We start from the raw sequence: 16527 nt of genomic DNA, 5'->3' as shown, positions 1-16527 counted from the left end.
CAAGCTGTATGGTTACGAAGGGTACTTGAGGAACTTGATCAAGAGTAGAAAGAAGCAACTGAGATTTATTGTGACAACAAATCTGCAATTGCTATGATTAAGAGTCCAACCTTTCACAATAGAACCAAGCATATTGGCATTCGTGCTCATTTCATCAGAGACCTTGTAGCAGAAGGACCGATTGTTTTAAAGTATTGCAGCACAGATGAGCAAGTGGCAGACATTCTAACAAAATCTCTTCCTCATAGAAAACATGTTTACTTCAGATCCCAGCTTGGTGTTTGCAAGTTTGAATCAAGGGGGAGTGTTGAAATTGATTCAAAAGTTGAAAACTAGACTTGGTCTTTGACAGCTAGGTTTTTGTTGAGATATTTTCTCCTTTATTTTCTGATTGTTTAATTCAGGTCTGATGTAGTGCCAATAAAATCTGTTTGTTGAGAAATTTTAGCAATTTAGTTTTTAATTGTAAGCCTATATATAGGCACATTCAGTTCAGAAATAAAACGTAGCAGTTAACTACAAACTTTAGCAAATAAATTTGTTCTATTTCTACTTGTTTTTTTACTTCGATCTCCAACAGCTCCTGCTACTTGGGCAAGTATCCCTTCGGTGAGAGATGCCAAAAGCCAGCCAATGATCAATTGATCCTGTTGCTCTCACTCTAAGTATGATGGATTGAAAATTTCCTCTTCATGGTTAGAATCCGATGCATACTTAGCTGGACAGGGGAAGGTTCCCATTACGTAACCAAATAACTTGGCACCACGCATTGCAGCAATCATCTGAGAATGCCACGGTATATAGTTATTCCGATCCAACTTAACAGAAACAATTTGATTGATGTTAAATGGAACATTAACACCGAGACCAACAGAGGAGGATGACATGGTTCGACCAGAAGTCATAGGCTCTGATACCATGAAAGAACTTGAACAAACTTGACGAGAATTTGAAGTTGACACAGAGATGAACAGAGATTAAAAGAAGATAACTCCACACTCAACTGATTAACAGTGGAGTCGTATTGTATTATATATAGATATCTGTGCAATTATTTTCATTAAAAGAAGATAACTCCACACTAAACAGGGCAAGACTTATCAATTTATTGGTGTTCCTTATCACGAACTCCATCTTCAGAAATGGTGGACTCTGCATGTATATTTGGAAATACAATAATTTGGTTCCCTAACAAATACAATAATTTGGAAATGATCCAATCAACAGATAAAAATAAGATCTCTGCATGTATATTTTGCTTATTCTACCATTTTATAATGTTTCCTAAGCTTCATATAAACTTATAAACTATGAAAATATACGTTTATTATGCATTCACACCTTATCGAATGCAATTTAACACCCCCCCCCTCCCCCCCACAAAAAAAAAAGAAAAAAAACCATGAGTTTCTCTGACGCATAAATGCATATATTAATTTTTATGGCGTGTACTGATACTCTTAACCTTCCTTTGCGGCTTCCGATGGATTTTTCATCTAGATACCATGAAGTTTGAACCTTGATTTGAGCTTTCATTGCTTATAGGATATTATCCGGGTTAAGCCCACCACACAAAGCCAAAGGTCGCTTGAAAGCACTCCCTAACGTACAGTAAGATATTTGGACTTCATTAATCTCAAGGACACCATTAAGCCATTAATTCACTACGTTTTTTCAGGAACTTGCGGCTGCTGCTTTCCACAGGCGAAAGAATCTTGGAGGAACCCTGGTTACATGAGCCTTCTTTTTTTGTTTCAAGAATTCGACAGTCTTTGCTTTAGGCTCAGTTTGAAAGGAGTGCAAATGCAAATATGTAGGGTACAAATACATACAAAATAATAGAAAATGTAAGGTTTACACTCTACAAATTTGTATTTGTACTCCTTCCAAACTGAGCCTAGGAGTTGGGACGATAGAAATACCTTTTATCTGGACTACTGGTTACCACAAAAAACTCTAGCCTGGCCAAAAGAATGGCAGAGTGCCCCAACTCCCAAGGGCACTCGTTCTTTAACAGAGCTCACGATTTCATTCACAAATTGAAATTATAACATGGCTTTTTGCAGTCGTCTTAACTATTTCTGATAATTTTTGCAGTTGTCATGACTTAATTCATATATTAAACTTACAGAGTGTATTGCAAGTATAGATACATTATTCTTGCAGGCTTTCGCTGAGATGCATTACGACATACAAGCTGAAAACATATCTGAAAAATAAAGAGCTCAAAAACAAGATGTAAAAAGAATGAGAAACCCAAATTTGCTGAACAGGCAAGGCAGTTGTTGGTCATAGTGTCTACTAAATGTAGGTAGCAGCTGGTGCTTGGGTTTCACCGTCCCTTTGGGTTCATGATCTGTGAGAAAACAGCACTAGGTGTCAACCCATCAGAATCCTCACTTGCAAGACTCTGGCCCCCAATGCTCATAGTCATTCCACTGCTCTTAGACTCTGTCGTGCTGCCCTCAAAACCCGAATATGCATCTGGATCTTTCTTGCATTTGCCAGTGAATGTGGTCTCCTCAGTGCCCAAGTCGCTACTGAACCCACTACTCTCTGCACTCTCCTGCAGCTGTAGTGCAAACTCAAGGTTCCAGAGAACATCTCCCATTGCTGGACGGTCAATCCCCTGGTCACTCACGCATTTTTCTGCTGTCTCCGCAAACTTCTTGAAGCATTCTGGTGCAATTTTTCCCTTAAGATATGGGTCAATGATATGATCAAGGATTCCCTTCTTCTGGCAATGCAAGGCCCACTCTGCCAAGTTGACATGTTCCTTTGGCAATGTTGGATTCAATGCAGGACGGGCACAGAGGATCTCAAACAGTACAACCCCAAAAGAGTAAACATCTGATTTCTCAGTCAATTGCTGCCTTCTGAAGTACTCTGGATCCAAATATCCAAAGCTACCCTTCACAACAGTGCTGACATGAGTATGATCCAATGTTGGTCCTGTCTTTGACAAGCCAAAATCTGAAACCTTTGCAACCCATTTCTCATCTAGGAGGATGTTTGTCGTCTTAACATCACGGTGGATGATGGTGTGCTTGGCACCAGTGTGGAGGTAGTGCAGGCCACGGGCAGCTCCAATGCAGATCTCAAGCCTCTGCTTCCAAGGTAGGGGTGGCTTTTGAGTCTTGTAGAGGTGTTCACGGAGAGTCCCATGGGCCATGTAATCATAGACAAGGATCATTTCACAGTTCTCCTCACAGTAGCCAATCAGTGAGACAAGGTGACGATGGCGGAGCTTTGAAAGCATCTCAATCTCTGTCTGGAATTCATGGACCCCCTGCTCGGACAATGGGTTGCCACGCTTGATTGCAACCTTAGTCGTCCCGCCATCAATTTCACCCTTGTAGACCTTGCCAAAACCACCAACACCAAGCAATAGTGCCTCATCAAAGTTGTTGGTGGCAGCCTTGATTTCAGCAAAGGAGAAGTGGCGGCAAAGGTTTGAAGGAAGTGAGGATGCATAGCTTCCAGTAGTTTTGCTGGTCTTGGCAGACCCTGCAGAGTGTGAATTTCCATAGAGAGAAATAGGGAGCCACCCAGATGGCGCATCACTGGTACCAGAGCACTTCCTTTGCCTCTGCCTTCGGTATACAACAAATACAAGAAAGCAAAGAATACAAACAGCAGCAATACCACCTACAACACCTCCAGCAATGATTGCAGTCCGATTCTTTGAATTACCAGAAGGAGATCTAGCCGAAGATGGGTCATTCACATCCTGTCTTGGAGGAGGAATTGGATTGGGTCCAGCAAGGTTTCCAGTGGGATCACTTAATTTAAAGATCTCCACTCCATTTAAGATTGCATCGTAGTAAACGGGCTTTGATACCGTAGCAGGATGCAATGCTAGCCAGAGGTCCTGCTGTACATTCCCTTTTGGAACAAGCACAACATAATCTTTGTATGTTGGAATTCCATTTCCATTGGCCCAACCAACCACATCTGCACCATCGTCAGCAGTTTGATTATTGATGAAGATCTGAAACACCCTCTCATTGATCTTATTTATGACAGATTGGATCTCACAGAAATGGAGCCTAACCAGGTAGGAAAACCCTGCGTCAACTTGGAAAATCCATGTCAGATTATAATTCACATTGACACTTGCATTTGGTCCCATAGTTCTGGCAGTAGCATAAACATTCATTGGCGCAGTGTAGTTAGGGACATTTGAAGGATAGTGAATTGTAAGGTCTGTTAAATCTGTCACGCCAATAGCTGCACTAAAGATGTATGGCATATCATCATACCAAGACCGTAAGAGACCAGTATCCTCCGATGGTGGAATGTCATTGCCACCTACATTTAGCCGGATAACATTCTCAAGGGCAGTACTGTTATCAATAGGGAATTGACTATTGAGACCAACAAGAAAGGCGCCATTTGCATCATTATAGATATCAGGCATCGACAAAACCTGGATCCCATTAACAAATGCATAGGCATTGGAAATATTGGACGATGGCTTGAATGTGATATTCAAACTCTCATCCTCCGCAATTAAAGAAAACTCTTTAAAAATGACAGCAAAGTTTATAGCCTCCGCAGTTTGTGAAGCACTGAAGTTGTTGAGAAGAGTATAGGGTCCCGAAGTGACCGAGAAGAGTGCATTGGAGGCATTGAGGCCATTATAAGAAGCTGGATAGAAGTAAAGACGAACGAATTTCCGACCAGATGCAACAGGGAAAGTGTATGTAAATTCGGAGCGGAATATCCTTGCTGTCATATAAGGGACGTCGGGGACAGATGGGCCTTGAGTGGCAGCTGTAGAGGTTAACGTATTGGCTGTTGAAGGTGCGAACTTGGACCCAACATCGCCAGTCCATTTCTGGCCGTCGGTATCTGTTGTTTCCGATGTAGAACCACAATTCAGGAGGATTTTGTCCGTTGGAACGTATGGATCAGCCGCAGATATCAGATGGAATAGGAATAAGAGACACAAGGAAATGGATATAAGATGAATCCAGTTGGTTTTCTTCATTTCCAAACCAATGGGAAGGACGGAAAGATGCGGTGGCAAGAACTTACCCAAAGAGATTATTTGATCGGCAGGGTGATAGTTCTAGACTGGAGAGTAGGATTAAACAATAAACACCCCTTCCTTAAGGAAAAAAAAAAAAAGGTCCAACCTTCAATGGATCAAGTATTAGGCAGATACACCGGGGATTTAACTAATAAATCCAGAAACAATTTGAGCGAACCAACCAATAAAACGAGATTTGACGGAGGAAACAATGTCCAAGCTTAGTTCTTTATCAGATCAACAGAACATTACGCTTTTCAAGGCCCAAAGCAGCGTAAACCCACAATAAAAAGCTAGTCTCAGTAGTCAACAAACTCCAGATGAATACAAGAGCACGATATTTGACAGAAAAAAACTCAGAAACTCCTAATTTCATCACACAAACTAGTTCACAATTAATATTGCAAATCCAGCTAACAGGATTAAATAAAAACAAAACCAACGAAAACCCAGAAGATAGGAATCTAAAACAAGCTTACAGCGAACTATACTCAAACCCTCGTTAAACTGACTGCTAAAAAATACCGACAAAGAAAGGCAGATTTAACGCGATTTCGAACTTTCCGTCGCCGAAATATGCAGAGAGAAGGTGGGCAGTCAGTAAATTTGGAGTTCACAAAAATCTGACCTGAAACTCGGAATACATCATCCGAATAGCTGCAGATTAGAATTTCTTGGGTTGAGCCTTGAACCTCCGTGATCGCGCAAGAAACTGAGGTGACCCAAGTCCCGTTGCGGCCTCACCCAAAGCTCAGACGGTTTTCTACAACCTTTCTGAAAAATTAAAATTGCCTACCAGTCCCTTGTTTTTTGTGCCATTGATGGACATCGATGCCATCAAACTTCTTGAAATGATAAAACTATTCCTGTCAGTTAACGAAATTACATTTCTCTCCACTCAAATTCTCAAAATCAAGTGGAAGTGGGTGACAGAAATCAGAGAGAGAGAGAAACGCGTTTTGATACATCTCAATAGACAATAGGGGCTGGCATCCACTGCTTAAAAAATTTCTTATTAGGTTGTACATTGCATGCAATCAAATTTCGCCACGTGTTTCAAATTCGTGCCGGAGCTTATGCACGTGATATAACAGTTTAAAAGTTAAAACTATTAAACCGAAACCAAGACTGAAATATGGAACATGTTGTGTCGGTATCCATAATCGGCATATGTTACGATACTTAATTGACGGTCGTGTGTATCGTAATTTGTCGGGCCAATACAAGTACGTATCGATCCATATCTTATGTCTGTATTCCAATTGTCTTCATCATAATGTATTTACATTATTCTATTGATAATTATTTTTCCCATATCCAAATATGAATTGCCCTCGTAACATTGTCTCGGCTACCTTTTTCAACGTCACTCTAACATGGTTATCGAACCGTCGTTGATTCTAATGGTTGGACTGTTCAGCTTGGTAACCGTCTTTTATTTTATCTCAAAAATCATTGAACCGGTCAATGATTTATTGACTCGTGTTGAATTATTGATCTATTTAATAGTTTTTGCTGTTTTATTTTTAATTATTTTTTAATTTTTATTATCAGAATAGGACATTCTTTCAGACCAGATGATCAAACTGTCAACCTAAGAGCCGATAGCTGGAATGGTTCTATTTCCTGATCGTTTTTAAAACCATGGTTAATAATAATATAAAAATTTAAGTCATGTTTTTTTCTAGATTTTCAAGTTGCAAAGGCCTGGGGAAATAATAGTCGTTTTCTCAAATACTAATGGGGTGTTCATCTGCTTTTGAAATCGCTGCACGTATCCAATAAAGATTTCTGAATTCCTTTGCAGATCTAAAAATAGTCAAAATGTCAAAAACCCTCACTATGCTCATCCGTGAATTGACATCAAATTCCAAGTTGACACCTATCCCATTTGTACTTCTGGCCTGAACCTGAGCTGTCCCAAAAAACAAAACAAAATATGTTATTGAACTCTGCTTTTATTTTCAAAGTGAAAAACAAGTTATATCTTTTCAAGAAACAATACATGTTTCTAAAACTAAATAATGGTTTTTAAAACAAAAAACAAACTTTTTATTATAGGAATTATATGATCTATAGAACATGATGTTGAATAGTAAGATGAAAGCATGTTTTTGAAATCAGATTCAAGAACATGAATTTTATTCCAGTTTTAAAAATTAAAAAAGAAATTAACATGTTTTTGAAAATTCCTCTGCAGATCTAAAACATGTTTTTGAACATATTTTTTGCATTTTATTTCAAGAAACAATCTATTTTCAAACGGTTTTGATTTATTTTTGAAATTAACAATAAGTAAAACAATTCACGTTGTAGAAATTAGAACTCCCCCCAAATCTCCAACGTGACACCGACGTGGTATCATTTTATATTGAAAACGGCACCATTTTTAACAATAGCCCTTCTTTCGTCCTTCTATTTCACCATCACCTTCACCTTCCTCATCCCTGTCACTTGCGTTTTCCCAGAATCACAGTTCCACTTGACACGCGTTTGGTCCCAGATTAAGAGAGCTTAACGGCCCACGGCCCACCATGAGCCTCGCACCAGCTGGGCTTTACTCACAACAGTGGACACCTGTCTGGAATCAGCAAGATTGCTGAGTTGTTGCCTTATGTTTTGTTTTTTCTCGTTCCGGCAGAAATGGAGCTCTCCCACGAAGATTCCTGAATGTCAGAATCTCGGCATCCCAATTAATGCATAAATCATAATAGCTGGCTGGCCAGCTCACTCGACTAAATAATAAACGGATCGGGAAAGGGCCCACCAATGAAATGGATGAGTGCATCTAAAATCGCACTCAAATCCATATTTCTGTATTTGGATGTGGATCATCCGTTTCAGATGGAATTCGTTTTTTAAGTTTTGGCCCATGAAAAAAACTTAGAATTGTGTACAAGATTTGATGGGGTACATAAAATTCAATTGTTCTCTCGGTGTCTCTTAGAATTATCTCGCTTCCATCTGAAAGGGTCATCACATCATCTTCAATATTATCTCGCTTTAGAAACAGGAATCATGATCAATTTATTTGGGCAGGTGCAGCGAATGGTACATTTTCAGTAAAACAATTTGTTTTTCAAGGAGTGGAGATCCAGTCATGATATTTTGGATAGATCTATCTTAATGATAATTAACAAAGTTTCGTTTCAAATGCTTTTATGGAGATTGCGTAGACACTTTATTGTTTCTAGATCTGACTTGTTTAACAGAGGCATGAGTGTGGAATGTGGATGCCACTTGTTTGCTTTGTCAGCGGGGATCAGAAACAGTTCATCACCTTTTCTTTTGTGTGCTTATTCTTTTGTTAGGCTAGTCTTGTTTGCTAGCCTGTGGTCTTTGCAGATTCTGAATACTTGTAATACCATCTTTTGTATTTATTGAATTCGGGTCTTGGTTAGGTACTTAGGTCAGCTGTTGCTTTCTATTTTATTTGGCAGGGCTTCTTTTTCTTAATGTGAGTAGCTCAGTCAATTGGGTTATTAATTCTATTCATAATGTTCTCCAAAATTCTATAATAACGAATTCGAGTTCAAATGACTCCATGACGTCTGATCATAATACGCGTGCAAGGATTTGTCTTTTGGTTACGGAAAGTATCATCGCTCATATGTTAGCCCAAAAGGCTAAACATTTTGCAGGTGTATGTTGGTGGAAGGATCCACCGGACTGGCTGGGACCTTATGTGTAAGTAGTTTGTTTAGTTGAAGACTTACTGTGCTTATCAAAACAATAAAGTTGAAAGAAAAATTGCGAATCTTCCATGTAATCAGCCAGATTTTGATCCCCCTGGGACACTGGGTAGGATGAACCGATGAAGAAAAAAAAAAAAACTTCAGAGGACCCAAAAATAGCCAGCCGCTTATAAGGAGGGAGCTCGGACCACCAGTTCTTCCTGTGACCATGGAGAAATCGCATTTTATTCGACGTTCTAACATCTGTCCATTGATGTGAGAACATTGTAACGGCCAGCTATACAACATATGCAGGCTTTTTGACAGAAATGGACCTAATTTAACATTTACCGGGGCTGTGCTTCATGATATTAAATTTGCTTGGAGTAGAGCCTGGGATCAAAAAATCCCGCTGCCACTAAAAAAAATGAATATATTAGTTAAGACTTAGAGACGACTCTAAAAATTGAATTATCGATCCAAGGGACAATAAATAATGATTGTTTCAAACACAAGAATGCACTGGCTCAGAACAGGAAAAAAGATCAAAAGAAATGTCAAGTTGTAACTAACACACACGCCACCACAGTTTGTTCATATGGCAAACACATGACAAACTTCTCTTAAGGCACTCGTATTCCCACAAACAGGAATATGGGATAGAACATTAGTAGAAGGGGCTATTCCCTTGGAGGAAAGGAGCCGCAGGCCTGACGTAAGTAAACCCCTTGAAGGGGCACTCCGTATTTGGACTGGCAGCAGGAGAATCCAACAGAGGCATGCTGGTCCAGCGCTCCTCAAAGTTGGCAATGCAATGTATCCCTGCCACTTGCGGACGAAAGCTTGGCTGTATTTCCCGTGCCTCCAATTTCTTCCAGTTGATTGGCTTGAACCACCTGTGGCGCTTTATCTCCTCACTGCCCAAGCGCTTGCTTGCATCCTTTTGCAGGAGCTGCACAATACCAAAACAAAAAAAGAAAGGGAGAAAGCTTGCTTCAATGTCCAACCTCGTTCATAACACCATGCGGTAAAAAATGTACATGAAATTTCAGCATCTAATCAAACACCTTGTTCCCTTTACCCATTAACCAATTACCATCCATTTTGGCAGAATGCAAGTTGGTTGGCATGGCTAAGTACCTGGCAAGGCCCCTCACTAATCAAAGTCCAGATTGTGTCAGGTTGGCAGATGGATAAAACTAGTAACTAGAATCCTTTCTTCCCTTTCTTGGAATAAGGATCATACATATCTATAGATCCCAAGACAGGCTAGGCAAGCAAAAGGTTCATGCCATACCCAAATTATTATCAGTTTTCACCACCCCAATGGAGAAAAATTATTCCTACCTTCTTATCGTAAATAAACAAATAAAAATCACAAGTAAATATTTACCCCTTTCAACAGGGAATGGGCTTCACTTGATAAAAATGCAGGCAGCTTGATCTTGTCCTTTATTATCTTATGCTGAACCTTCTCCCGGTTCCCGCCAATAAAGGGTGGCTGCAAATGAGGTATATGACACAGTTAATAACAATAACGATGTATCTCTGGTAAAAGGAATGGCTAGTGATAGACTTTTATTAGATATTGTATCAATCTAAGTGGATCCTATATAAAAGTTCCGGGTAATGACAATAACGATGGATAATGATGCATCTTTGGTAATAGGAATGGCTAGTGACAGACTTTTATTGGATATTGTATCAATCTAAGTGGATCCAAAACAAAAGTTTCGGTTAATGATATCATCACTGTCCATGCAGATCAGAAGGTTTCATAATGATATTAATTCATTAGCCAATAGGTTGGCCAAATCAGAGATTGTAGCTAGGTTTCTCCATTTTGCGCATTCCTGTACATCCTCTCATGTACAGCAAATAACCACAAAAGATCTATCCGTAAAGCATTTGAGATGCTGTTGGGAGTTCATTCAAAGGGATCCAGATTTCAATGACCATATCATGAAAAGCCACAGTTTAATAATCAATAGAAACATTCTTTTAATAATAACCAACACAAATATTGGAGGGATTCTAGGCATGAAAGGTCATAAGTTAATAATCAAAACATAAATAGTGGCTCTTCTGAGTGTTGCAGTCTGTCATTTGGAAATGATTCTTGAAGCAATGTATCATCAAGGTTGTTTCAACACAAAAATCTTGACTACTTTTGTTTTTCTTTTTTCTATCAGTAATCTTTGCCAGTTCTTTTAATCTTGGCTAATTTTAGAGTTGTGGCTAATGACTTTCAGATGTGATTCCTGAAGCAAAATATTTGGATATTTGTAAAAGGTTTGCTACTCCATATAAATGCTACTTGCAGATAAGGGCAAGGTGATTAAACAATTAATTTCCCATGAGTAAACCTTTCCAATGAAAGGAAAAAGGTGTCTATATCACAAAGAAAGAACATGGTTTTATTGATCGATTCCAAATATTAAAGATTACAATTATATTCAAATGAACAGTTAAAAAAGAAGTATTTGATAATAAGAAATGCCCCTTTTTCAAGGCTAATATCCATGTACATTTAACAGTAACTACAACCTATGTAGCTAAAAAAAGATTCCCAAATTCATCAACAGGACTGAAAATCAAGCAAGTAGATCCAGATAACTAAGGACCATCTTCAGAGTCAAAATACCAACTCTAGCTGTCACACATTTACAGCAAAACAACTTTTCTGATCCTCATGTAAATTTTATTTTAATGGAAAACCCTCATTGCAACTATTATCTGATAAGTGATAACAAGTATTATCTTTGTGTATTTCTTGCTTAACTGAAGTTTAGCAAATGAATTTTTTTCCCCAACATTAGCAAGTAACATAATGGAGTTCTCAGTGAAAATTCTACACATGATACAGCTTTGTAAAGAGATTTTTTTACTTTTTTTTAATGCTTGTTATAGCAAGCTCATTCACAAACGACGACAATGTAAAGAGCCATAAAAACACAAGCTAGCCCACAAACAAGGAGGGCAGTTGCAATAATAATTAATAGATACACTAACCTTTCCAGTTAGCATTTCAAACAACAGAATTCCCACACTCCACCAATCTGCAGACTTATCATGACCCTTCCCAAGAATAATTTCAGGTGACATATATTCTAATGTTCCACACATGGAGTTTGACCTCGTATTCTCCTCAAATTGCTTTGCCAGGCCAAAATCAGTCAACTTGACCTAAATCAAGACATGGAAAATGTCAGACCATATATATGCAAGGTTCAAAATTTTGACATGATACACCCCATATTGGGTGTATCGTATCATATTGGTGGGTCACTGATACACAAAATACATGGTGTTTGGCCTTTTGATCCTTTTCAGGGGGTTAGCAAGCCTAAGACCTACTCCCTGACCTATTTAAAAAAAAAAAAACACTAAAAGAAAGGGATGAGCATTAGGCACAAAGTACTGAGACACCCCTTCCAGCATATCGGGGTGCATCGATACTTTGAACCTTGCATATATGCATTCTTTTATCTAGCTGTTCATTATAAGTAAAAGATGCTCATATGGGATCCAAGAGAGAGAGAGAGAGAGAGGAAGGGAGGGAGTCTTACATGACCATCAGCATCAAGAAGAATATTTTCTGGTTTGAGATCCCTATGCATTATACCATTTGCATGGAGGTGAGAAACAGCAGAAACAATCTCAGCAGTATATATGCGTGCCAAATCCTCCCTGAAACAAACCGAGTGTTAGACTGCATTACACCTTGAAAATTTTCAGCCATTCAGAGGGCTAAAGCCAAGGGTACCTGAAAAGGCCATGGTGGTAAAGCTGGAAAAAAAGGTGTCCCCCATTTACAAAATCCAGCACAAGATACAATCTGTACTTGGTCTGCATGAATGAAGTCAACACCAATATTCACAATTCTATTCATAAAAACATCCTTGAGATCTCCCCCAGAAAAGGCAAGATATATTTAATAGAAAGAAAAAGAATCTAACTCAACCTATTGGTGGCATATTCTAAGAAAGATAAGAATTAAGATATTGTGCTATGTATCTCCAAAAAACTTAGATTTATTATCATGTCTTGAAACTCTCAAATATATTGTAAGTACTTCAGTATTTTATATATTTGAGAAAAAGAGAAAGAAGCAATTTAGGAAATGAGGTAAGGTCTGTAAGGTATTACCTGGAATGAGTATTTGAGCTGCACAATGAAGGGATGATCTATTTTTGTTAAAATATCCCTCTCAGCTTTCATGTATTCTGCATGATTCTTCTCCATGATCTTATCCTTGCGCATAACTTTCATTGCATATATTTCTGAACTACCCCTCTTCCTTACTTGAAACACTTTTGCAAATGCACCTTGTCCAACAACCTTCATAACTTCAAAATCTTCTAATCCAACACTTTGGCTCTTCATACAATTATTGTCAGTATGATCCGAAGACTTTGGACTACTACCATCATCAAGAGAAGGTTCCTGCATTTCTCCCGTTGACTCTCTATCACACACTACAAGCTCTAGAGAGTGTTCAGTGTCATGTAATATGAGTTTGCTCAGCTTCAATGATTGACTAACACAAGTTGTAGGGCCGACTAAAGAATGTGATCGGCTTAAAATTACAACTGGATCATCATAAATTAGCTCATTTGCATCTGAAGAAGGCAAGGGATTTTCGGGATTCACTTCAGTTGATGCTTGAACTGGAGCAGGAGGGCCAAATACATCAGAAAAATCAAATTCAACATAATCAGAGGGAATAGCTTCAGGAGGTCCCACAGGAAGGAGAAACCGGTTATGAAAGGGCTTGCACATGCGGGTCTTAGTGAAATCAGATAATTGGGAGGAAACCATAGTGCCAATGTTTAACAGCGCATATAGAATACGGCAATAGATTAGTCAGTGCTATAGTCGGGTCCCCCCAAGAGACTCCAAGATGCCAACTGATGAAGAAGGGCTTCTAACAATGGCCTTAAACAACTGGAAATTCACGTACACTATTGGGGTTCCAAGGAATCTTGGGAGCAAGAAAACCAAAACCCAGAAGAAGAAGTCGTTCTTGTTTCCCGATTTACAGGAAACGGTTGATGCTACAGTACTTTTTGAATTCATGAAGGTCAGGTTGTCAAAGCTGTAGCCATGCAGAGTAAGGTTGAAATATCAAGTTAGTTCTAGTTAAGCATAAAGAAAGGAAGGTAATAAATATATACTTATCATGTAGTTTAAGTATGGGTGCAAGTCAGATTTTCCAATTTGAAGAATTTCAACTGCATCAGGCTCAGGCCCAGTGAAAATTTGACAACCCAACGCAAGATGCACCCTTAAGATTAAATGTCATAAATTCATACGAAGAAATCAAGATATGCAAAGAAGACTACTAAGAGAGAGACTAAATCCTTGTTTCTAACCCATCTAACATCGAAATATATACAACATGCAATATCATATCTGGATCTACAGTTCTAGGAGCACTTAAATCATGATATCTGCATATCCAAACTATTGTGTTAGGGATATGTTGCACCTGCATAAGGGTCAAGTCCTACCATCCAATGTCACCACACTCAAGAGCCTGTGGCATGCCATGTAGCTAAAAATAGCGTGCCCAGAAATGAAAAAAATAGAAAAAAAAAAGTGATGATTATCTTTGAGGGTAAAATACTGTGCCATTTTCATTCTAAATGCAATAGCAGACCAAGCGCAAATATGATAAGCCCTTTAGACCTTGACTCTATGACAATCATCAACAAAGACAGCATCTCTTTGGTCAAATAAATTGAAATTTAACTTCTAAACATAACAATGGAAGGTCACAAAGAAAATATAATCATACTAGAAACTTGCACATGTATTGTCATTGTGTGTGTGGGGGGGTGTATTACAAGTTCAGATAATTCAAGGCATGCAAGCATTGGATTTTGGTAATATTGTAAAGGTAAGTTGATTATACTTTTTTTCGCATTACAATCTCCAAAGAAACATATGGAATAAATCTTGTTCCATTTGTTAAGGCTAAGTGTGGTTGGTTACCCAAAAATTAGAAGAGGGTGGAAGAACTTTTATTTTTCTTTTGACAAAACCTGTGGTGTAGAAACTGTGCAGTGGAGCAAAATATGTGAACCAGGGATAATTTTATTTTTCATTTAGAATATCTTTATTCCTTCCAAACCTATCTGAAAAACACATTAAATTTGAGCAAAAAAGTGTGAAAAGGACATGTAGGTCTTATAAACAGCTCATCCAAAAACACTATTTTCTTGCTAATTGAAACTGTTTAAGAAAAATGAAGATATTTTCTTTCATTTTCTTAAGCTTTCTTGGAAACCAAATAGATTCTAAATGCTCAACTGTTAAAAGAGAAGGAATTTGATATTTTAGACTAGCTGTAGTACCAAATTGAAAGTCACTTAATATATTTCTATGATATTAACTATGAAAATCAAGCAAAGAAAAGCAACAAGGAAAAGGAAAATAATATGGAGCTAAAAACTGCACTCGGTCCCAAAATCAAGGTATGAGATATGTACAAGCCGATTAGTGTATGCATGAGTACATTTTTGCACGCGCGAGCGCGTGTGTGAGAGAAAGAAAGAGAAAAGCGGAAGAAAACAATTGCATGTTAGAAAGAAAAACTTTGAAGAATTGCACAACTGATCTTATGACACAAAGGTGGATAAATGAAAAGGAATTGAATATAAACCCAATAAAAGAAAACCTAAGTAGACAAGAAATTTAGGATTCAATGGAATTGAAGTTCAGCGAGCCCTAACAAATTGAAATGAAAAAATCCCTGGATCCAAAACCAAAAAAATCAAGATGAGGAAAAATTAAAAACAAAATCTTATGAAAAATAAATAAATAAAACATGAAATTTCATTGAGATCCCCAATCACAATGATTGTCGAAGTCCAGACAATAAGGAAGCCTACTAAAACTAAATCAGATTCTGAAATCAATTAACGAATTGCAAACCTGGGTAGGAAGCTAGCTAAGAACATGATCCAAACTAAGGTCCATTAATTAAAAGAAAGAAAGCGAAGAAGGAACCCAGAACGGAGAAGATCGAAGAGGTTACCTTTGAAGTTGCAGAGACAGCCAAATAGAAGGCCTTGGGAGGTTTTCTTCACCGTTTCTTTACGAGCGTCTCGCCTCGCCACTTATACAAAACCAACGAAAGCCTGGCTGGCGTTGATGCTCGTGTCCACCTTAACACGTGGCGCTATTTGACTAGTTGATTGGATAACTTTTTTAGGCCCACGGAACATCTACGCACCGCATATGCTTCCGAATTTGGATCTGGTTTCAAGTTAACGCCCAAGGAATGCAACCCTCTCACGACACGCATCCATTTTGCACATTGACTGAAATAGCCTTGAATAGGCGTCGAATAACACAATTATTTTTTTCTCTCTCCCTCTTTCTCCTTCCCTTGAGTGTTGTTTTAGGGGTGGATTCGAACCGAGCCGAGTTCAATACTATCAGGTTCGAGTTCGCCTCGAGCTTGATTTCTAGTTCAGTTTGAACCAGAACCTTGAGCTTGAATTCGATTTGAGTAAAAAATTTATAAATTCGAGTTTGGCTTAGTTCGAGTTTGATTTTAAGAAAAATATTTTATAAAAATAAAAAATTATATATATATAAATATTTTTTATTTGATATTTAAAAAATTAAGAATTATAATAATTAATAATTATAATATTTTATTATATATAGTATTTTCTATAATTTTATTATATATATATATAGTAGGCTCGAGTTCGGCTCATTGCCACCCCTAGTTTTTTTGGTAATACCGTTGAGTGTTGATTGCATATATCGACTGTGTTTTGGTTCCGTGGGTGTTAAACGCCC

At 38.1% G+C, this 16527-nt stretch overlaps 1 protein-coding gene and 1 pseudogene across 3 annotated transcripts; both read right to left on the bottom strand.

Annotated features, from left to right (window-relative positions):
* Positions 1 to 2078: 2078 nt before the first annotated feature.
* On the bottom strand, positions 2079 to 6007 carry LOC148853197 (receptor-like protein kinase FERONIA pseudogene; annotated as a pseudogene). The gene has a single exon (XR_016099381.1). The product of XR_016099381.1 is annotated as a receptor-like protein kinase FERONIA pseudogene (transcript).
* Positions 6008 to 9175: 3168 nt separating this feature from the next.
* Positions 9176 to 15881, bottom strand: LOC148853196 (serine/threonine-protein kinase AtPK2/AtPK19-like). 2 transcript variants are annotated; one of them, XM_088944026.1, is made up of 7 exons: positions 15752 to 15881; positions 12859 to 13807; positions 12476 to 12558; positions 12279 to 12399; positions 11722 to 11895; positions 10103 to 10210; positions 9176 to 9661 (listed from the first exon to the last, which is right to left on the bottom strand). In XM_088944026.1, the coding sequence occupies exons 2-7, from the start codon at positions 13528 to 13530 to the stop codon at positions 9377 to 9379; spliced, it is 1443 nt and encodes a 480-aa protein (XP_088800152.1). In that variant the 5' UTR covers positions 13531 to 13807; positions 15752 to 15881; the 3' UTR covers positions 9176 to 9376. The 2 variants fall into 2 exon arrangements, with proteins under 2 accessions (XP_088800152.1, XP_088800153.1); XM_088944027.1 differs by having other exon boundaries at positions 15649 to 15801.
* Between the last annotated feature and the right edge of the window lie 646 nt (positions 15882 to 16527).

Source organism: Nelumbo lutea, chromosome 5, assembly GCF_056320005.1.
Source record: "Nelumbo lutea isolate HS-2025 chromosome 5, American lotus-T2T, whole genome shotgun sequence".
NCBI classification, from domain to species: Eukaryota; Viridiplantae; Streptophyta; class Magnoliopsida; order Proteales; family Nelumbonaceae; genus Nelumbo; species Nelumbo lutea.
Note: the sequence above shows the minus strand (reverse complement) of the source record. Positions and strands in the feature narration are given on the sequence as shown.

Coding starts and splice junctions, on each gene's coding strand:
- LOC148853196 (XM_088944026.1), bottom strand. CDS start 13,530: ATGGTTTCCTCCCAATTATCTGATTTCACTAAGACCCGCATGTGCAAG. Junction 12,559..12,858: donor AGCTCAAATACTCATTCCAG/GTAATACCTTAC, acceptor TCATTCATGCAG/ACCAAGTACAGATTGTATCT. Junction 11,896..12,278: donor TTCTTGATGCTGATGGTCAT/GTAAGACTCCCT, acceptor GTCTTGATTTAG/GTCAAGTTGACTGATTTTGG.